At 42.6% G+C, this 23,349-nt stretch overlaps 1 protein-coding gene across 4 annotated transcripts in view; it reads right to left on the reverse strand.

Moving 5' to 3' along the window:
• MED13L (mediator complex subunit 13L) overlaps window positions 1-23,349 on the reverse strand; it is a 389,999-nt gene that overhangs the window by 21,714 nt on the left and 344,936 nt on the right. For all 4 annotated transcript variants that reach the window (XM_050924289.1, XM_050924288.1, XM_050924287.1 and 1 more), the window contains 8 exons: window positions 20,482-20,674; window positions 17,595-18,039; window positions 15,737-15,956; window positions 12,343-12,531; window positions 8,345-8,568; window positions 7,760-7,902; window positions 3,191-3,349; window positions 1,613-1,789 (listed from right to left, as the gene is read on the reverse strand). In XM_050924289.1, coding sequence (XP_050780246.1) covers window positions 1,613-1,789; window positions 3,191-3,349; window positions 7,760-7,902; window positions 8,345-8,568; window positions 12,343-12,531; window positions 15,737-15,956; window positions 17,595-18,039; window positions 20,482-20,674 — 1,750 coding nt within the window. The remainder of the gene's footprint in view (window positions 1-1,612; window positions 1,790-3,190; window positions 3,350-7,759; window positions 7,903-8,344; window positions 8,569-12,342; window positions 12,532-15,736; window positions 15,957-17,594; window positions 18,040-20,481; window positions 20,675-23,349) is intronic.

Below are 23,349 nucleotides of genomic sequence, written 5' to 3' on the forward strand. Positions count from 1 at the left end.
TATAGCAAAAAGTATATTATCTATCAGTATTTTTACTTCATCTCAATTTTCTCACTGACATTTCCCCTTTCCTGTCCGCTTTCAGTAGACTCCACTATTAAATGCCAAATTCCAAAGCCATGTTTCCAGTTGTGTAGAATTTTTACTGCATCACCATGAGCTTTCTGAACTCAATGCCATTTCAGATAGTCCTGTTTCCATTCATTCTATTTTTTACTAGTTGTAAACGCCCTCTTTGCTTTAGCTTCAATACAGCATTTACACATGACCCCATACTGACTGAATACAGAAACATGTTTTCCAGTTTCAAGAGACCCCTGGCCTAGGACATTGGTTGTTTCAGTTTCCACCATCTCCAGAAGCTAATTGTCTTTAAATGTTGAACTACATTTTTTCTGCGCTGCTGTTGGCACCGAACAAGGAACCTGTCACACCCTAAACTGTTTGCAGCTGACATAGCAAAACACTGCATGCAATACCTGTCTGGAAAAATGAAACTGTTCCAACTACTTCAATAAAAAGGAGCTCATAGACCTCGACTAATACCAGCAAGTTCAGTTCTGGGGCTTCTTTTGTACAACAGACTCATTATGTAAAACTCTTCAGACATTTTCTAATGTTTACGTTTGAGCTGTGCCCATCTTATCAAGTTCTCCCAGCCAGCAGCTTATGAAACTTTACATTGAAAAAGATAAGATATTTTTAAAGTGACATTTCAGTAATAAATACATATATGGGGGACACAGGAATACAAACTGAGAATACATTTAGTTTCAAAAATTTGAGTTAAAAATTACACAACAGTTAGAAACCCAGGAAAAGCAGGAGCCCCACACCTTTCCTCCAGGACTCCTATACCCACCGCCTCCCAGGAGCCTCAGGTCTACATACTGTCCCCATTCTGTTCCTTACCACCCATCCCTGCTGGCCTGAGGCTTCCCCTTGGGAGAAGGGATTTTAGGGTCTGCCTCACATCCAACCCCACCCCATGGGGTTCTTAGGAGGGAGCTACCATCACAGCTGAGAGTGTGAAGGTACGCACAGACTGCACATCCCTGTCCCAGTGGTGGCGGCACAGGTTCCCCCTCCCCCTGTACGGCAGCTCCCTGCCAACCTGGACAAAACAGTTCAGCTTGCCCCGCTAGGCAGAGTGGGATGCGGGTGCCAGCTGTACTCCCAGCTACTAGAGATGCACTGTCAATAAAAGACAGCTATGCAGTCACACAGCTTAAAGGGAACATTGGTTGACATTCACAAATTAAAGCCTTCTAACCATTAAAACACAAATTATCAGCATCACATGTCAACATATACAAAGTAAATCAAACTCTAATAAGTTCTCAAGCAGCATTTTTCTGATTTTACCTATCTCTACATTTCACTTATTATTGATGGAAATATTTTTTTTGTGTACCATTAAATTGATGTTTACCGACTTCTAATGATAAAAATGGAACCTTTACAAAGCCTACTGGAACCTGTGAGGGGAGAATCAGACCCTTCAGAGTTTTGGTGCTCTCTGGAACAGGCCTGCTCTAGAGTAGTATCATCTGTAAGGCATAGTGCACACAGGGATACTTTACCCATCACACTATCTCCAGAGTTAACTTACCATTGTTGGGGCTAAATCCATCCTCATTGGGATAATTTGCTGGAGCTACCTGGATGGTTGCAGAGGTTGGAAATACCAGGATGTGCGTACAGGAGGCATCCTGAGGGGTATTCAGTTGAGATGACTGCAGATTCAGTGCAGTACTGCGACCAAACACGGATCCCATGGTGACAGCATCTTTCAGGACAGAAACAAAGGCAGAATCATGAATCCTCAGTCTTGCATGTCTGGGTAATACCTTCAATCTACATATTGTATATTTGTGTTTAGGCCAATGAAATTACTAGACATGTAATCTGGAATGGCATGCTAATAAAAATGTTTTCTGAGGTTTCTTGCTTTAAGTCTAAAAGCCTTTTTATTGGTAAAGCCTGATGAATTTAAGGTCACAACACTATGCGTATAAATGGAACCTCTAGCCACCAGACCTCTCATACTGCAACCCTCTCTATCTTTCCTTCCGTCATCTCATGCTGCTCCTTAGTCCACCTCACACTTAAAAGTATCACAAAAGTGACAGAAGAGAAGGGAAAGGTTTACAAATGTGTATTAAAAAAAACCCACCACAAAAAAACCCCAACCGACCAATCAACCCCCTCCCAGATTTTAAAGCAAGACATTTATTGCCAAAAATACCTGTGAATTTTTGTTTGTTGAAAAATGGAAGACTTATTTACAATCCATAATGCTAATCAAAATCTGACCTAGCCTAAGAATTGAACAGTGATTGTAAATTTTAAAAAAAAAAGAAAAATTCCCCAAATTCACAGAAAGCAACATAAAATGTAGCATTCCCCCAAGATGAAGAGGAAGTATAAATTCAAGCACAAAAACACCAACAAAAAGAAACAAATAACTACAAATGAGAAACGGAGGAGGAGGAAGAAACCTATTTGTAATATTAAACAATCCAGGTAATCTTAAAGCCAGAAACCTGTTCCATGATATACTCAACAGCATCTCCTGCTTGTCACAGGAACTTCCAAGACCTACTGAGGAGCCTCATGAACCTCACTTTAATTTGGTTCCCCCTTGGGGATTTCTGTACATAGCAGGGCCCCTTCAAGAACTAATGGATATTATGGGGGGCATGGTTTTAGCCTCACTTTCAACGTGAGTCACAATTCCAATCTTCCCCTCCACCATCCCATCCTTCCCACAAAGACGCGCACACACACACACTTTTTGATCCTTCACACAGAAGAGTTCACACAGCAGGAGTTTTTGCAGTCCTCTTTGCATCAGGGCCCATACAATAGTGATATATTTATTCAGGCTGAATATATGAAACCAGTCTTCCTCCAGGGCATGACTTTCCAAATAAAGCTGCCAGGAGAACCCATAAGCTTGACAGGGCATAAAGAAATCTCCTTCCTGGAAGTAAACTCCTCCAGCACTGCAATTCCAAGAACTACTATAGTCCACTGGGCTGTCCCAAATTATACCTTTTCTTGCTCTTCTTTCATTCATCCATCCCAGTGAGGTCTCACTGTTGTGACCAGAAACCACCCAGCTTGACGCAATTCCAGTGTGGACTGGAAAAGGGAAAGTTTTAGTAACATGCATTTCTGTAGTTACCTGGCATCACTACAAAGGACCCCTGGGGCTCCATGGCCACCAAGCAGGCACTGAGGATAGAAGGAGAGTCTGCTGTTGAGATCCCACACATGCGGCACACTTCCTTCAGCTGTTTGCTGATTGTCTGCAGGGAACATTCTCCAAGGAGGATACTCCAGTCTGAAATGCAGTTAGTTTCAAGACAATGTAACAAAACTCAGGAAATATCTCAGTAATGTTATTTCTACCTTCTGTAATACGGTAGTGTTTGGCTGAAAATAAATATTAACAACACTTTGTGCTTCTATGGCATCATCTATCTGGAGATCTCAAACATTAATAAATTAAGCCTCAAAACATCCCGTTGAGGTAGAAAAGTAGAATCCCTATTTTACAGATGGAGATGGCCACACAGAGACTGTGAACTTGAGCAAGTCACTTAAAATGATTCTGTGTTAAAGTTGGGATAAAGCCATGTTCTACTGTTTCTTCTGCTTAACCACTGGAATATCTTTCCTTCTATTGGTAATGAAAAGCAGCCCAGGAGATACGAACAAGGAATGAAACAGTTACTGTAAAGTACATTTTGTTTGTTAGACAGCAGATATTGTTTTCTGGTTCAGGAGGTGTTGCTTCACTCAGAATGTCTTCCAGTAACAGTTCTGGCAATATTAGTTTTGCATTGGACCTCTTAATCATTTCTTACACAGCCATTCAAGTCAAATATGCTATCTCAAGAAGATCCACTGTATCTGAGTAGTGGTGGCGGCAACAGTTGATGGTATTCCTTAACTATTAGTGTGGGATTCTAAAATCCTCTTCTCTTAATGTAATCTAAACCTCAGCTATTACCCCTTCATAGTGCTGAAGATCAGTTGCTCAGTAAGCATAAGAGTTTGCTCCTATTTCACAGGTCCTTGGCCGAACACATTCTATCACTCACATGCAATGTAGTTTGCCCTAACATCTGAATGTTGTGAAAGATGGTAATGTTCAGAAGAAATGTCCTTATAAAAGCAACCTGATTTATAATTACAAATGGGATCAGAGCTCTGGATCCAAATGACACTTTCTGAACTACCTTCTAATGTGAATCATTCAAACAGACAGACACTATTTTTCCTCTTAATTTTTAGCGGTAAGACACTCTAAGCAGTGCATAACTGAGGGATTACTGAAATTGGAAATGCTGAAACACTTCGCCTTTGGCCTCTTACTTCACAATGCACCCAGAGCATGCAATAATCCTTCAGAAATGCACTGCCTGCCACGACCTATTACTTTAATGTCACTCCAGTGTGAGCATTCTTTCCATGAGATCATCTCTCAGTTGAACTGTTCCTTTTTCTACAGAGGAAGTAGAAATACAATTATTTTCATCTGACTAACATGCTGCAAACTGGAGTGCTTGAAATCTGAGTGCTGGGTCAACATGAATTCCACATGCACAAGACCAGAAAATGCCACAGAGCTACAATTAAAAAGAAAGAGAGAGCTGTGAAGGTGAATATTTCTTCAAAGGAGCACTCAGATGCACTGTAAAACAGTGGCAGAGGATCTCCTCTGATAGGACAAAAGCAGTTCAAGACTCTGAGGTCAATCTTCTGAAAGTAGCAACCAGGAACCCCAACTAAGCAGACAGACTCAGAGGCAGGGGAAAGGATCTGCTGATTTTAAATTAAGTTCTCAATCTTTGTTCCCCTTCACACTCTCCACTTTAACGGACAGCCCTGTGATTGGCACCTCATTCCCCAACCAAGAGAGAGATAACTGCTTCTTCCTAAAGCCAATTTATGCTCCTTCTTTTTGTGTACTAGCTGAATTGAAGATAGTGTGATTTCTGCTTCTTTTCCTACACTGATTGAAGCATCAGCTCCCTATGGCTAGCCTGTGTGCTGGTATAGAAAAAATGATACACGCTGCTCATCTGATTTATTTTAATTAGCTCCAAACCCATGAATCTGGGATTGCTTTGAATAAGTCACTACAACACCTTAGGTGATTAATGTAAGAGGAGAATGCACAATGTTTTAAATAAGATCTTTATCCTCCAGCCTAGATTACTTTTCACACTCCAATTCAAACAACAAAACGCACTAGATGTCTTACCTATATCCCAATCCCAGCCCTAAGAGTTGCTCCATTTTTCACTGTGGAATCATCCACCCAGACCTGCACAAGAGCCACCATCCTGGCTGAAGATAGGAGGAACTCCTTTCAGGGCCTATGCGTGCTGATCTTTAAATTAGAAGGGATCGTTCCCTGAGTGAAGCCAGACACTCCTCTTCCAATCTATGTACTAACTGCATAACTCCAGCCACTGTTAGGTCAAGCGATAAGATGTCTCATACTACCTCAAGAAACGGAACTGAGGTCAACTGCATGGCAGCACCAGAGTGCCACCATATTGCTAGACTCAAAATCTTGTTTGTACGACTGTTTCTGGTAATCACTGTTTGAGTGTTGTAGACATGCAAGTAGAAACTTATTTCAGTGTAAACACAAGCTGATTGCAGCTTTACTGTATGGGACAGAAAAAGGAATTTTACAGCATAGTCATTCAGTGGTCTGCCAAAGAAAGTATTCATCCAAGTACTTACAATGCATAGGCTACCAAAAATAACTCTGTTAGCCCACATATTCATCTGATTTTAAGGAAGAATAATTTATAAATTGCTATCTACCAAATGTTATTTTAGTTAGTTCTGCAGTCTTTACAATGAGGTGACCTACAACCTTACCTCAACGTATACCATACCAGGTTATTCAATTACTGATTTTTTTAACCCTGTTCAATATTTTATCTTGTTTTGGAATTTGGATCAGCTTTGGGAAATGAAGTTCTCTGCACATAGGCTACACTGAAAGAAAATCAAAAGTAAAATTCTCCATAGTGCCCTGTCAATGTCCACAATCCCCTAATGGGGATGCCAATCGTTAGACATCCCTTGCAGGCTACAAGGTTCACCCTAATATTAAGTAAACCCTAGTGACCAGTTCATTTTTAGTTACTTTGCAATTGATGTAATTTTGACATGTTGCTCAGTATCTTCACTGTAGTCAGTAGAGTTGCTTCCGTTTGAAGTTTTGAAATCAGATCATAACCTGTATCTGCTACTGTCCTGTGAACAGTATACCCTGACAGGATCCACATGGGCCAGCTCCTCAGTTACCCTAAGCTTATGCTATACTGTGACCAGGACAGGACTTCCACCCACAGAAATCACATTTCCAGGGTTACAATTATACATGTTATGCTACTGTATTACACCATCCAGTAATGCCAGGCTGTACTTCACTTTTGGCTTACTCGTCTCCCTGCGATTGCTATCCTTGCGCTTTTGTTATTGCTCAGCACTAATAGGGCCCATCAGGCCAAACTGCACTGAAACTCTTGTTCCTTTTGGTCTTTTCCTTAGCTACTAACATGTACGTGTTATTTAAGCATTTGGCAAAAGTAGTAATAATAATAATAATAATAATATTTACCATATAGCAATGTACATTTTCAAACTATTGTTCAAATAGTAACTAGCTAATCCACACACCTGTGGGAAGTAGGTGAGCAAGTGACTATAGTCTTCCCCATTGTATAGACAGGGATAAAATTACTTGTCCAGGCCACACAATGACTTAGTATCAGAGTTGGAATTTTAACTCCCAGCCATAGTGCCTGGTTTGCAGCAGCATGTTCAATATACTAAACCAGGGGTTGGCAACCGGTGGCACGTGAGCCCACTTTACTGGCACACTGCTGCCTGCTGGGATTCCAGGCGCTGGCCTGCTCAGCCCGGATGAATGGAAACCCCAGCTGGCAGCAGGCTGTGCGAGGCCAACGGCCGGGACCCTGGCTGGCAGGAGCCGGCGACCAGAACCCCAGACTGCTGCTGGTGAGCCACAGCCGGTCTGAGGTTCTGTCCGCCATCCCGCTCAGACCGCTGTTGGTCTGAGGTTCCGGCCGCTGGCCCCTTGCCAGCTTGGGTCCTGGTCATCGGCCCTGCTCAGCCTGCTGCCAGCCTGGGATACCAGCCGCTGGCCCTACTCACCTTGCTGCTGGTCTGGGGTTCCAGTCACCTGGCCCCCTGCCAGCCGGGGTCCGGGCCTCTACCTCTGCTCAGCCCGCTGCTGGCCTGGGGTACCAGCAGCCAGCCCAGAGCTCTGCTCCTGGCCTGGGCCCAGCACTATGCGGCCGCCCCCACCTTCTAAAAAAATTTCACGTCTCACATCCCCAGAAAGGGCATCTCGCACCCCCATGAGGTGCACGCACCTCAGGTTAAGAACCACTGCACTAAACTGATAAGATTTGCATTTTAATTTCATTTTAAATGAAGCTTCTTAAACATTTTAAAAACCTTGTTTAATTTACATACAACAATAGTTTAGTTATATAATATAGACTTCTAGAGAGAGACCTTCTATAAACATTAAAATGTATGACTGGCACGCAAAACCTTAACTTAGAGTGAATAAATGAAGACTCGGCACACCAGTTCTGAAGGTTGCTGACCCCTGTACTAAACCATCGTGCCTGACCACTAAACTAGCTTGTAGCTCTACTCCTCAGCACATGGCATCCTTAGCTGTCCTTACCTTTTAACTCCCCGTGGCCCAGTCTTCCAAGTCGCCCAATTACAACTCTCCAGGGCAGTGATGTCATCTGTACAATCCCAATGCACCATTCCCACAGCTTCTGCAGACCAATTTTACGTGCAGACACTTTGCTCCTCCTTGATCTGGAGATAACAGAAATGAAGGAAGAATTTCAGATTTCTATCCCGTTGTCACTATTTCACTTTTTTCTCTCTAACTGAACTCTTATACTGCCCCAAGAACGGTAAGATCTGAGTGTCTCATTTACATTCCAATATCAAAAAGGAGTCTTTCCCTCTATTTTTATTACAGGCATTGCAGTAGTGCCCAAAGGCCCCAGTCACAAAATGAGCATCAGTGTGCTGAGCACTGGAGCAGTAGTACTTGGAGATGCACTCAGTTGGCATTTATAAAGCAACCACTTTCTTACTCCACGCTTGGTAATCTATGACACAAACCATCAATACAAAGAAACGTTATCACCCTAATAACAGAGGGGTCTAGAAAGGGATGTGCAAACAGCCAGATAACAAAGTAAACAGAGAAATGTCAACCCAAACTCAACATAAAACTGAAAGTTTCTACCTGTTTGGCAAATCGATATTTACAATGCAGGTTTCCAACAGCTCGCCATGGAGGTCAGTGCAGGATGCCAGGAGCCAGCGCTGATCATGAGACAAACAATATCCAACGAAGAGTACATTGTATTTCTGACTGGCCTCTCCAAATGTCTCTCCCAGCTCTGTTTGTTTGTCTTTGATGGGCGCCAGTATGAAAGGAGGAGAGTACAGCTGAATTGGACTGGGGCGCTGTAATCAAAGTCAGAAACATCATGATCAGTACAGAGTTATCTAAAGCAGGGTTTGCATAAGAAATGTATAACATGGAATGGGGATATAAACATGAAGAAATATGAAAGTTATGAAACAAACAGGTATAAGCCAAGGAATTCATAGTCAAACTAATATATCCTGGAAACCGATGAACATAAAGGAATCCATCACCATTAATAAATGTCACCTAATTCAGACAGTCCCAGAAACTTAGCAATTTTTTACTCCTGGAGGAATTCTGCACCACTGCGTATGCACAGCATTTATATTCCTCGCAGAAAAAGGACTTTCTGACAGGGAAGCAAAAGGAAGCCACAAAAGCGGTCATACAACCCTCCCCAGCAACATGTTTTGGGTGTCCAGGACAGCCAGCAGAGAGGTATATCACTGTGGGGCAGGAGGTGGGACTGGGGACGATCTGGCTGGTGGTTCCTACCCTGTGCCAAGCTCAGATGCTAGTCCAGGCTGGGCTGGGGAGAATGGGACTTCCTCTTCCTCTGCATGGCATCCAGGGCCAGGTCAGACCCACCTCCAGATTTCTCCTCCAGCTGCAAGCAGCTCTGCAAACCGCCTCCTCCCGCTTCCTGTACCCATTTCTCCTCATCTTCAGGGGGAGGGGTTCCTGTACAGGGAGCTGCTCCCCCATCCGCCCAATTCCCATGCATCCAGATCCCCTCATACCCAAACCCACCCACCAAGCCTCATCCCCCTGCACTCAGAACCCCCCATGATGAGCCCCACTCCCCCTGCACTTGGACCACCCCAACAAGCCACCCACACTCAGATCCCCACCTCACCAAGCCCCAACCAGTTGCACCTGGATCATCGATCGCCCCACTGAGCCCCAATTCCCCCACACCCAACCCCCACCTTGCTGAGCCCTAACCACCTTCCCCTAGACCCCCCTGCAGAGTCCCATTACTGTTTTACCCAGAACACCCCAAAAAGCCCCTGTGCATCCAGAGCCCCCCCAACTAACCCCCTCCACATTTGGATCCTGCCTTGCTGAGCCTGCCTCCCACGCTGCACGTCCTGTGGGGAGATCGAGAGCTGCACAATGATCTCCCACCTCTGTGCAGCTATTGACCTGTGCTGCCCAATACATGCTGGAGCCTTCACATTTATTTGACAAATAAAATTTGTAGAATTTAGCAGAATTTTGTCCAGAATTTTAATTTTTTTGGCGCAGAATTCCCTCAGGAGTAAAATTTTTAAAAATAGTTATGTGTACTATAATTTATTTATAAATATTCCTGAACTTTTATCTTCCTTTTACAGATAAAAAAATTAAGGCACAAGATGCTGTGACTTGCCCAAAGCCATGTAGCAAGTCTGTGGCAGAAGTAGGACTTTAAACGCCAATTTTCTGACTCCCAGCCAGGTGTTTTAATTGCTAAATGTGCTAAATATATACAGACTACTGCCAATTTGATCTAAGAAATATTTTTATGTGTTAGTGACGAGTTAATAACTCATGAGTAATGGAGTGACAGAATCAAGTTATAAACCTTTTAAAATAGGGGCTTCTATGTAGACGGTGCTGACATAACCTCATGTAGCAAGGGTCATGAAAGGCAGTCATAATATGAATATGAAGTATCTGAAATCCTGCAAAGTACAAACCTTTGTTTTTCTTTTAAATCCAATTTCAGAGCTATTTGGAGGTTTCAATGTCCGAGCTGAACAGCAGGCCTGCTGCTAATCAGTTCTACTGTAATCACTAACTCACTTAGGTAAAAAAATTACCAGATTTTGAGGGACGCCCCCTAGGATTATTCAGCACCCAGTTTGTAATTAAAGTATTAATTCAGTTTTGCCTCTGTGTTTAAATACTTTCAATCACCACTGAAACAATACTTACCCAGTAATCATCATTACCTTACTAAACCTCCTCCTCAAACATTATGTTGTATCAGTCAAGGAATTATAAAGCAAATGAGGTTAGTGGATAGGGATAGGTGATCTATAGTAAATGATCTAGGAACTGATAGGCTAGCACACGAGTAGGCAAGTTATGGCACATGTGCCGAAGGCAGTACGCAAGCTGATTTTCAATGGCACTCACACTGCCGGGTCCTGGCCACCGGTCTGGGGGGGACTCTGCATTTTAATTTAACTTCAAATGAAGCTTCTTAAACATTTTAAAAAATGTATTTACTTCACATACAACAAGAGTTTAGTTATATATTATAGACTTATTGAAAGAGACCTTCTGAAAACATTAAAATGTATTACTGGCACATGAAACCTTAAATCAGAGTGAATAAATGAAGACTCGGCACACCACTTCTGAAAGATTGCCGACCCCTGGGCTAGCATGTCTAACATTTTAGTTAACTGAGAATACGTTTTGAAGATGGGGTGGGGATGGATGAGAAGTGCACGTATCATGGAGAGAGCAGACATTTTCCCCATTCGTGGTATACTAAATACAAACAATTACATGCGAAAATGTTACTTTTCTTGTCCTGTTAATTTTGTCGTCTTTTGTCTCTTTCAAAAATTAAAAAGGTGGCAAAGAAAGAATAAATAAATTGGTTTGAGGAGAAAGGAAGAAAAGTAATGTTCTGGTTTCTTATACAGGTTGGAGCTCCATCCCACTGCTGCTCTCTTTCTTTTCCTTTCCTTACCAAAACTCATCCATTTCTTTCCCTTCTCCTCTCTATTTGCCCAGTCAGATCTATTATCCCGTCCTCTCTCTTGGTGATCCTTTCCACTCCTGTCCAGTCCTCTTTCCTCTCCCCCTTCTCCTCCCTCTGTTCTTGTCTGTTCTGCACCACAGGGACCACTGTGCTGTCTGCACATAAACTGGAGAAGCTCAAGTGTCGCATTACAAAATAATGCCACATTGTCATGGCACTATTACAAAATGCAACACCTGAACAATAGTACAGGCTCTTGTGCTGGGCCGCCATTAGAGTAAGACTGGGAGCTGCTGGCAGAGTGTTTTCTGTGAGCGTCCTTCGTTTTTGGAATTCACTGTTCCCCTTGGTCAAAACTAGCCCAATATTCTTGACCTACAGGCATGTTGCAGAGTCCATCTGTTTGAAGAGACATTCTGTGTTTTTGGGGGACAGGAGGACTGAGGCTGTGATTTCTTTTGGGAATTCTGAGAAGTGGGGAGATTGATTTGGATTGTAACGTGTTTCTGATACCTGTTGGGTATATGTATGAGAGCAAATGTGCTGATATTTTGGTTTCATAATGATTTTGGACCTGAATTTTTAATTAACATCTTGGGCTCCAGATGTCCTTGCTAAGTGTTTTTTATATTTATTTAGTTAAATCTAAATAAAGGTAAGCTCCAGGGTATTTCCCAAAGGATGAACATTCCTGGGAAATAGGAAGGATTATTCTTCACTGGAGACTTCTGAAATGCAGAAAACAGAGCTGGAATCTTTGCAAATTTAGGATCAGATGAAAGACAGAATCACTTAATACCCTATAGACCAGTATAGTAATTTAATGAGAAGTGACAGAATCCAGAGGGGATTTCTCCATGTACCCTTTGCCATAGGTAGCTGAACATTAGACCTGAATGTGCACAACTGCCCATTTCGTATATGGACACATTAGGCTATGGACCTATTCACTGGTCTTTCCTTTTCCCTATAGCATCATCTCCAATACCTTGAAAAGAAGAAAGCTACTGGCTACTTAGAGTATTTCCCATACTCATTCTTTCTGGGTTCTGAGAAACGAAATCAGCTCCTGAATCAGACTCCTTGCTGTCCTGGTCAGAGTACTAACCTCAGGGTTCTTGAGGGTCATCTCAATGCTGGCAGCTGGCCCAAAGCCAGTAAGGGACTTAATGTGGATCTGTGTGGGCAGTGGTCGCCTGCACTGGCAGTACACTGAAAATGCCAAAGACTTCAAGTGCTGAATGTAGAAAACCTGTTCATCCTTCATTGTCTGCAGCATGTACTGGCAAGGCACAATCTGTACATTTATGTATAAAAAATAAAAATCAGGATTAGAAATACTGAAAGGGCTTACTTCTCACCCCAGCAACATGAAATAAATCAAGTCAAATTCAGTTTTATTTAGACTTGGCATTCATTCTTCATTTAGCAACTACAGACACTTTGCATACTAGTGCTGTGTTTGTATGAGGGTAATACCCACAAGCTTCAATCAGGACTGGGGCCCCATAGTGTTGGGTGCCGTAAGTATTTCTGAGAATGAACAATGCTATATTGAACCACAGTTTATTTTACATGGTTATATTTCACAGCAAGCCAGAAAAAAATCCTATTTTCCAGCAGCCCAGGGCCACCCAAACCCCAGTCCAATATAATTACTACTTGTCCTCTGTACAAGATACTGAACTGTAGATAATAATCTGGGGTACGCCCACTGTCCTACTAGAGGCTCAAAGTGAAAACTGGCTTCCTCTGTCAATGTCTTTGTAAATACCAATGAACAGAAGAAGAGAGAGATGATTTGCCTATGTCCTCTACATTGCTAAACTCCTCCTCTGGCTCAACTCAACCTTTTGGCTTCATACTGCAGTATGGAAAGGGAAAATACCTAGTTATGTATATACATCCTACTGGAGTGCATTATGGAGAGGAACTGTTTAGAGTTTAAAAGGAATTACCCAAAGACAGTGGGACAGCTTTTATGTTTAATCTCAATGAAACCAGAATCTCGTAAGTGGAAGTCAGGTCAGATCACCAGCTTGTCTGTGATAGAGGACATGAAGCATACATATGACACTGAAGGTGGATGCAAATCAAAACCCTATACCCAAACATTACTGAAACCTGTAGCTTGAGCATGTTTTTTAACCCAGGTCTGAATTTCTCAGACGGCCTCACTGAAACCTTGGGGCTAAACACCCTGAACTTTGCATTTCAAGCATAGCTCTTATATATAGCTGTGGTTCTCCTTTTCTTAATATAGGAAGAAAACGGTGGCAATCTCAGGAACTATATGGTTACTCTTATTAAAACAGGTTAACTTTTATTAGTGACCACTGTAAAGGGACCTTCCCTTTGAAGCCACTTTTATTGGTTTGTTCTGTGGGCCAACTGTGATGGTGATCGTGAATTGTATCCCAATGTCATATTACACACAATAGCGTGACTAACTGTTGCAATACAATTACATTCATAAGGCAAAATGAGATGTATTCCCCCAAAACATAAATATTTCTCCACGGAAGAGACAGGCCCACAATATCAAGATTACTCTATAAAAAACGATAGGTCTGGTGGCCAGAGCCTAGCCTCGCGGATGAGAACAGGAAAACCAAGAAAGAAAATAAATAAAATAAATGTTTTCAGAAACAGAACAAATGATACAAAAAGAATCTTTTCAGTGCAAGTCCCTTTTTAGTTGAGAATTAAGTGCACTGTACTCTGCCTTGTCTTCAGCTCCTTCTTTATGTACCATTGAGAAATACAGTATTCTAGAGCTGAATGTCTTTTCTTTTAGATAGTAAGCTCATTGGGACAGAGTCCATCGTTTATTATGTTTAATACAGTGCCTAGCACAATGGCCTTTAGGCACTACCTCAGTTTAAATGCTAAATAATAATAATAAATAACAATAAAGAACATTATCTGTGGTGCATATTGTCCACCAAATTTAAGTGCCATAGTGTTTAACTTCATAATCTGTTTATCTCGGTTTCAGTAGCAGGACTCTTCTTTATACTTCTGGATCATACTAAGCCTATAAACATTTTTTTTTTTGGTTTGGCAAAATGCCATAAATCAAACCCCAAACTACAGGTACACAGAAAATAAACACGATGAATTGAGAATTGGCAAGCCTATTGTTTTACACAAACTGAGATCTAAATGTACTATTGATCTCAAGTAGTGCAGGATCTACTCATATTATATTTCAGTCATTGAAATGATGATGGTTATTTCATCTTTAATATCTTCTGCTCAATCTCTTGGAGTGAGCCATGCTAGAATATGCAGCTGGGATACTAATATTAAATTTTACACCAAAACTGTAATAAATAATGTTTGATGACAGAAATACTTCAGGGAGCAGAAGTCCTGCAGTACAGTAAAAGGCCAAGATTATTTAAAGTGACAAATGTCTTTAGTTGCCCAACTTGAGATGCCTTAGGAGGGCCTGATTTTCAGACGAAAGATGTGTACCTCTGTCTGAAAATCAGAGGCCTTTACCTGGTCAAATTGAGCACCTAAGAAACAAGGTACCCAAACACTTCTAATTTTCCCCAGGGGGTGCTCAAACCCTGCTCAGCCCCAGGCCCCGCCACAACTTCACCTTTTCCCCCAAGGCCTTCCTCCATCTCTTTCCACCCCTCCCCCAAGTGCACCTCATCCCTGCTCCTTCCCCACCCTCCCAGCACCTCCTGCACACTGCTGAACAGCTGGGAGGAACTGGGAGGGAGGAGGAGGAGTTGATCCACAGAGCTGCAGGCGAGAGTGAGCTGGCTGCCGGTAGGTGCTAGCCACCTGCTAATTTTTTTTCGTGGGTGCTCCAGCCCTGAAGCACCCACAGAGTCATTGCCTATGTACCCAAAATCACATCTCTGGGAAGGAGGCAAGGACATACAGTGAAAATGCAAGCAGGCTGCATAAAGGGCCACGTTCTGCTCCTGGTGACATCAGTTTAATCCTTGCATAACTCCACAGTAAGTAACTAACGCTAGCTACTCAGGATTGTATGAGGATAAATTTTAACAAGGAGGTAGTAACACAGTAGTACACATTATGCATCTTTTCACTTGCATCAAACAAAACAAAACACCTTAAAAGTTAATATAATTAACAGGCTGCGACACAGAATATACAAAGTAAAGAGATTCATAATAAACACAGCTACAACACTCCTTTGCCGGGACAATGCCACCACATTCTGTGTGCTATGGAAAGTAATCTACTGTTTGGAAATCACCCAACGAAGAATACATGTTCTGGAACATACACAAAGGAAATGATTTAAGAGTACTGTGGCTCCTTCCTGCATTATGTCACAACCAGGATATTATTTTAACACATTACTTGTCCATTTAATAACACAATATCATCTAAATATTGTACATAACAGCACTTGGCACAATGTTCAGACACAGTATCCCAGCCTACATTTTACAGTTAGCAAATGTCTGATGTGGTAGAATGAATCTCTAAAGTAAAAAGATTAAAAATATTACCTGGAGAATGAAAGAATTCCTCATATTGTCAGGTAAGTTATCCAACATTTCTGTGTAGCATCGCATCAAACTTAACAGCCAGTAGTTGGCTGAGGCAGATTCCTCATCTGCGGTGTAGGTAAAAGGATCCACCATGTAGATGACAACTGCTGGAGGATAGGCATGGCTGTCTGCAGATTCTGGGTCAGTGGGAATCCCTATTCTCTCCCTCTCTGTAACACTAGAAAGACATGTATTGGTAAGTGCATAAGCAAATTACAAAGTCTAATTATTGTTTTGTTCTAAGGGTTAGGGTGGGTAGGGAAAGAGTCTGAAGGGGAGGACTGTTTTTTACATTGAGAAAAAAACCCTAAAAACACAGTCCAAGAATAATGGCTGCTAAGATGTTACATCTATCCAAAGGATTACATCACATCAAAGTACCTGTTAATAATTTATTAAAGGTGCTTGTTAAAAGAGTGATACACCCTCCATCTGAAACACCCAGAACAGTCTAGCTCTGAAGAATGTTACAAGAAAGATGATTAGCACTGAATCAGTGAATGACAGTATACTATTTTCTGCTTGTGGTCATTAATATACAAATTGTTTTAGTGCTGGAGAAAGCTGGAAGAATGACAGGAGACTGAAGGCCTCTGTTTATTCACAGAAGAGGTACAGCACTTGCAGCAATGGTTTCCCCACACTGCCCCCCTGTGGAAGTGCCTCAACCCTGAACAGGAGAGACAAACATATAGAGGTGAGAAAGGCATTCAGTCTACCTACTCTGCTGAGGCTGCCAACTAGTGCTAATTGTAGTGGTAGATTTTGCATAGACCACTGAACAGAAGTATAACAACCTCAAAAAGGGCTCGATTTGAACTTGTTACTTAAAGAATGAGAGCTCATTAACCCGTTACATTATGACAATTTATCAACATAATATCTACTTGCTAATATATGTTACTGTAAAAGTGACAGGGGAAAAAAGTTACCCATCAAGAAAGATCTGCCTCAGGCAAGCAGAGTTTTTAAATGGTGGCAACATATTTTTCTAATTTTTTAAATAATGTTTTATACATTCCTGTTTCTAATGACTCTTTAGCAGCCCCAAGCTGAAATTGCTTATCCCTGAAATCTATTCCCTGACATTGTAAAATCACGCACTGGTTCCTTATTGCAGGGTTATTTAGAAATGCTGTAATGACAGAATAGGTTTAAGAAATAGCAGCAATGTAGCATTTTTTTTTGAACAGCTAACAAATCTCTATATGCAGACCACCACCTAGCTTGCAAATAGATAAGAAAAAAATTGTGGGTCAAATTTTGAGCCTATTAACAATAACAGTGTCTCCTTTAACTAAACAATGTGAAATAATAAAACTCATTTCAATTACTACAAAGGATGAATAAAGTTCACCTACTTTACATCAGAGACAGCTGTTGCAATCACAACTGCCATAGCAGCAGCTCTGAGTGGCTGTGCAGAAAGCAAGGAGCTCCTGCACTTTCAGGAATGTCCATGTGGCTTAAGAGAAGGAGTCATGAATGCAGGAAGATAAGAGTATGTCTACACCACAACTAAACACCTGCAGCTGGTCCACGTCAGCTGACTTGGGCTTGTGGGGCTGTAAAAGTGCAATGTAGATGTTCGGGCTCAGGCTGGTGCCTGGCCTCTGGGATGCTCCACTCTCGTGGGGTCCCAGAGCCCTGGCTACAGCTTAAGTCTGAACATCTATACTGCAATTTTACAGCCACAAGCCCTGCAAGCCTGAGCCAACAGACACAGGCCAGCTACAGGTGTTTAGTTGCAGTGTAGACATACCTTATGGAACTGAACTGGTAATACATGGGCTCATTCAGGTATTTAGTAATTTACCTTTCCTGTCCTTCTTGCTGTTGCTGTGATGAGTTCTGTCCAGGTTCTGTGTCTCCTCCAGAACCTGTGCTCCCTGGTGGTCTGTCTGTAGAATTTCCCCCAGTGCTGGTGTTTTGCCCTGGACCCACAGTTCCACTAAACCCTGAAGAAGAGGTAGTGCTCATCTGGTTAATGCTGGGTGTCGATGAAGATGCTGACAACTGTGGCACAGAGGATCCAGATGCTGAACTACTTCCTGCTACAAGGTTAGTGGTCCCACCATTAGGCGTGGAATTAAAGGAACTGCCTGTTGGTGGTGCCCCAGGAGCTGACAGACATGTTGAACTTGGGGGTACAGGTCCAGTGTTCCCAGGCATTGCTTGCCCTTGGCTTGCTGGCGCTGAGGTTTGGTATTTAGGTGGTATCAACAGGCTGCTGTCAAGCTGCAGAGTGGCTAAGTAAGGTGCTGAAAGAGTGTATAAACACAAGGTAGATTAATGATAGTGTATCAGATCTCACCAAACAAAGCACTGTAAAGTCACACAGTACTAGGCTTTCAGAACATTTGAGGGAGAAGGAAAATGTTGAGTATAATTTCCATTATAAATATTTAATTGTAGACTCAATTCTGCAGTTAGTCCCTTTTAATAATGTGATTCAACTATCTCTAAGTACAGGCTTGCCTTTGCAGAGTTCCTACAGTATGAAGAGAAGGGGAAGTGAATAAACATTACTACTGACATGTCATTACTTCTGGTTGGATTGTGATGTGATAACACTGTATTTGTCACTGTAGATGGCATTCAACTTCAAAAACAGCTAAATGAATTACTTCACAGTTCACAATGACCATTAAGAGAGCATCTTTATCTTTGTCAGTTCAAGCCCTTTTTACATGAACTACTATTCTGGGAGATTTAATTTAATTATGGTTGCTCCTTATGCAACTTCATGGACTGCGCACATAATACACACTTCTGGGGGTGAACATGGAGTACCTACCATATTAATCAGTGTGGTAATGGTTCTACCCAGCTATGTGGTAAGTGAAAGCTAAAAGCAAACTGAAAGAAGTAGTGGGATACTGGCAATCGTTAAAGATAAATGTGCTAGATTCTGACCTCTCTGTGCTTCTCCCAAGCATAGGAATCGTTAACGGATGGCGCGAGGCCAAGCCAGCAGAGCAGTATCAGAGCACTTATGGTGTGTCTACACTATATATATCTGCTACAGCAATGAGATCTGCTACAGCAATGAGTTTCAGAGCCTGGGCCAACTGCCTCGGGTTCCTGGGGCTTGCACTATGGAACTAAAAACAGAGTAGACATTCCCGCCTGGGATCTGGAATCCACTGATATTTTTAGCCCTTTAGCACAAGCCTGAGTCAGTTAACCCAAGTTCTGAGATTCGCTGCCACGGGATTTTTTTTGCAGTGCAGACTTACTTTCAGGTCTGTTCTAGCTGGTGTTACTTGAGCCCTAATGCCATTCTGAGTTATGCTAAGAGTCAGTTTGGACCAAAGAGTAGGGGAGAAGAAAGATAGCTTAGTGCTACCTTCCCCACCCCCATCCATCCACTACTAAAAGGTTCTGCACCAGAATAGCTCAGCTGGATCTAGGGGGTCTAGCTGAAATGGGAATAATGGTATTTACCTCCTCTGAAAAGCACTTTGAGATTTACTGAAGGGAAGTGCCATAAGAGATAGGTATTTTTATTTATTGAATGATAATTATTTAAGTCTAACTGGTACAGAACTCCCGCCATGCTCCAGCTTCTTATTTTATAACTTTTAAAACAAAATAATTAAATGATCCCTTTACTAATTAACCTATTACATCTACCACTACTCACCCACTTATCCCAAACCCTCATACACTATCCTGAACTTACCCTTCTCTAAAGCCTGTGAAGTCAGCCCTCATGGTCAGCATAGTCAAGTACTTGTCAACCTCTGTGACCTCAAAGACCTCCTCATTTCAGGACTTCACTGAAAACAAACTAGCGTCCTCCCCACTACCATTACATCAGAGGACTCTCAACTTGCACACTTCAGTGATCTAAATTCATCAACAGTTCAGTAGTCGATGTTCAGAGACAATTACCTATCATGCAGACTAGCATTGTCTCATTGTTTCTTGTGCTCCATCATCTGTCTATATCTTCGTGTTGTCTTTTGTCTTACTTATACTATAAGCTCTTTCAGGCAGGCATCATCTTTCTGTTCTGTGATTCAACAGTGTGTAGGACAATAGGATTCTGATCCTTGATTGGGGCTCCTCAAAACTAATATAAATAATAAATTGCCAAGGGATCACATAGGAAGTTGGATCCTCTCTCAACCAAGGCCCAAGCCAGTTAGAACAAAGAGTGGGCATACTCTGCTTAACAGGGGACATGAAATAGCCATTACAAAAAATTCTTCCAGTTGATTCAGTCAACCCATACCTATTAAATTAGTCTTGCTGGGTTGAGTTTTAGTCAGGTAGTTCTAATCTCTGTAAGTCATCAGATGAACCATTCAATCACAATGACGTGACACAACATCCTAGATGTGCTCATTAACCCCTAATAGCTCAATATGTATGTTTAAACCTGCACAAGAGGGCCTTTGGGATAGATGAGCAAATGTTCAGTAGTACACTTGATTTCTCAGCAGGAACACAGAAATTGGCTTTTGGATCTCAAGATGAGTTTACAGGGCTGGGAGTTAGAAAAAATACATCTTTTTACTTGTAAAGTGAATAAATGTAATATGGAAGTCACGGAGAGACCATTAAAATGGAGCCCCACAAAGTTATTTTTACTATCATTTTACAGATCATAAATGCATTTACAGGGAAAGTTGTTTCCCCCTCCCCCATAACCCAAAACAAAACAATCTTATTTTTATCCCAACAACTTCACTTACCTAGGTGATGCCGGCAAACTTGCGCATAAAGTTTGAGCCTGGAATGATTGTCACACTCCTCACTGCCCCAAGGCTGGTTAAACCATTCGCTCACTAGCTCATCTGTCACCTTTTGCGCCATGGTCTTTCCCACCCGCATGATTCCATCACGTAACACTTTGCAGATTGGTTTGTGTTGGCCAAGCCTACACATCTGGCGGCACAAGAAGAAATATTTGCAACAAGATGCCATGTCCACAGAACAAAAACAGTAACTTGACAAACAGACTGGTTTGCAGTCTCATGCCCTCTCTCCAACGGCAGCCCCTTATAGTACAAATCTGTAATTGTAAAAATTAAAAGCCATCTTGTTTTTTATCTCTGGCTGACTTAACTTACATTTACAGTCAAGCTAAAGCTATAAAGTACGGTCTGTTCTATACATTCTACAGTATACACTGAGATTGACAAGAGACTTTGGTTTTTTGTTTGAAATCTGCAGGTGTTAGAAAGACAGTTACTCACCTTGTGCAGTAACGGAGGTTCTTTGAGATGTGTACCTATGGATGTTCCACTTTAGGTGTCCGTGCACCCCTGTGCTACTAATCGGACCTTTATGGTAGCAGTGCTCAGTTGGGTTGCACATGCATGGTCCCCATCTCACGCCGCTTCAGGTGGTTAACAGGTGCTGTGCAACCAACCCCCTCTCTGTTCCTTTCCTAAACTCTGAAGTAGAGGGGAGGAGGGAGGGTAGTGGAGCACCCACAGGGAAACACATCTCAAAGAACCTCCGTTACTGCACAAAGTGAGTAACCTTCTCTTCTTCTTCAGGTCATGTCCCTGTGCGTGCTCCACTTTAGGTGACTTCAGAGCGCTGCCCTCCAGTGGAAGGAACCACAGCTAGAGTCACATGGCTTCCACACAGAGTGTGTGATTGCGCTTCCCGTTGTCCGTTTATGTAAAACATACAAGCCACGTTGTCGATGAGGATCTGAGCTGTCTTGTCTTTGATTATCAGTAAGAAGTGGGAGCAAACGTTCCGAACTGCTCACAGTTCTAGGAGGTTTATATGAAGATGGAAATCCGTCGTGGACCATCAGCCCTGTATAAAGTGTGGTTTCAGGTGTGCTCCCTAACCTAGAAGGGATGCCTTCGTGGTGATGGTGAGCAATGGTGGATTCTGTAGGAAAGGCATGTTGTCTGGATTGGTCCACCATAAAAGGAAGTCTTTTATTGTATCCAGCATGGTGAGGTGCTCGTTTATACTGTGACTATATGGGATATAATTTGCCTGGAGCCAGGCTTGTAGACACCACATATGTAGTCTTGTGTGTCTGATTATGAAGATAATGGCAGCCATGTGGCCTAGAATTTGTAGGCGAGGTTTGGCAGAAGCTTCGGGCTGTTTTGCGCCATGGAGATCAAATTGGTTAAAGTTAGAAATCGTTTTGTTGGTAGGGAGGCAGATGCCTCAAGAGAGTTTGAGGTCTCCCCCAATAAATTCCAGGTGTAGATTTTTGTATGTTTACCTGAAGGCCTAACCTCATAAACAGAGTTATAGTGTGTTCGGTGGACTCTATTGCTCCCTGCAGCGTTGGTGCTTTCACAGACAATTGTCCAAGTAGGGAAATATCATGATTCACACTCTGCGCAGGTAGGCAGCTATTACGGCTAGTACCTTTGAAAATACCCATGGCGCAATGGAAAGGCCGAAGGGTAGACCTTTGTATTGGAAATGATCTTGTCCTACTGCAAATCATAGACATTTTTGATGTGATAGATGGATATATGAAAATATGCATCCTGGAGGTTGAGGGCTGTTGTTGTTGTGGATATGCTGCCCACGGTCTCCAAAATGGCCATTGTTGTGGGAAGAGCATAGTGGGCATCCAGGGGTGCCCATACCAGGGTTGGTTTGGAAGGTTTGCTGGGTAGCCCTTGCATGGAGCAGCATGCGTGATAGGAGTATCCACAGGGGAGGAATGTTGTGGAGAGTCCCCAACATCCTTGTCTCCATCTTCATCCTCACTCGAGAACTGTGAAACATAAAGAGATGGAGAGCTGAGTTGACTAGATACCACAAGGACCAAGGTACCACTGCTGCTAAGGATGGGAAACTCCAGTACAGAAGAGACGATAAGGTCTTTTTGGCGCAGGAATTGCTGCAAAGCATATGGCATCGGTACCGTGGGTGTTGTAGGGTTCAGTACCATATGTTGAAACAAACCTCTTGGTATTGGTGTTTGACTGGAGTGCACAATGTCCGCATTAGGTGGCATCATTAGCAGCGGGGGTGCTGAGGTGCTCACTACCAGTGTTTAGTCATGTCTGGTGGTACTGTGGCATAGGATTTCATTTTCCCCTTGGTACCTATGTCTGAGCTCGGCTGCTTGGCAGTTTTTGTTTGGCACCAACAGTTCGGAGGGTCTCACTGTTTCGGCCGTTGACATGGCCAGTGCAGTCAGTACCGGGAATGTTTGCCCATTAGCGGTGCGCCTTTTCTTGGCCAACTCCAAGGTCGGGGCCGTGGTACCCCAGTTTTTTTTTGCTGCCTTCTTGGTGCGCTGATCGGGAGCCCAGGCCATGGAAGAAGGGGCTGCAGTCGGCGATTTCTGGCCACATGGAGTGCGTACCTCAGGCTCAGACACCAGGAGAAGAGACTTCTCCATGAAGAGAAGTTTAAGTTGAGATCTCTCACCTTTCAGACTGTGAGAGTGGGAGCACTTCTGCAGTGTATGTCTTGCTGAGACACCAGACGCACTGTGAGAGGTATAGAAAGCCTGCAGGTAATGCAGTGTTTGAACCCTGGGGAGCCAGGTATGCCCCTCTGGGAGCGTACTCTTCCCATAAGGGGGAGTGGGGGACACAAATACAATGCTGTGGCAGTGA

Source organism: Gopherus flavomarginatus, chromosome 15, assembly GCF_025201925.1.
Source record: "Gopherus flavomarginatus isolate rGopFla2 chromosome 15, rGopFla2.mat.asm, whole genome shotgun sequence".
Classification (NCBI taxonomy): domain Eukaryota; kingdom Metazoa; phylum Chordata; order Testudines; family Testudinidae; genus Gopherus; species Gopherus flavomarginatus.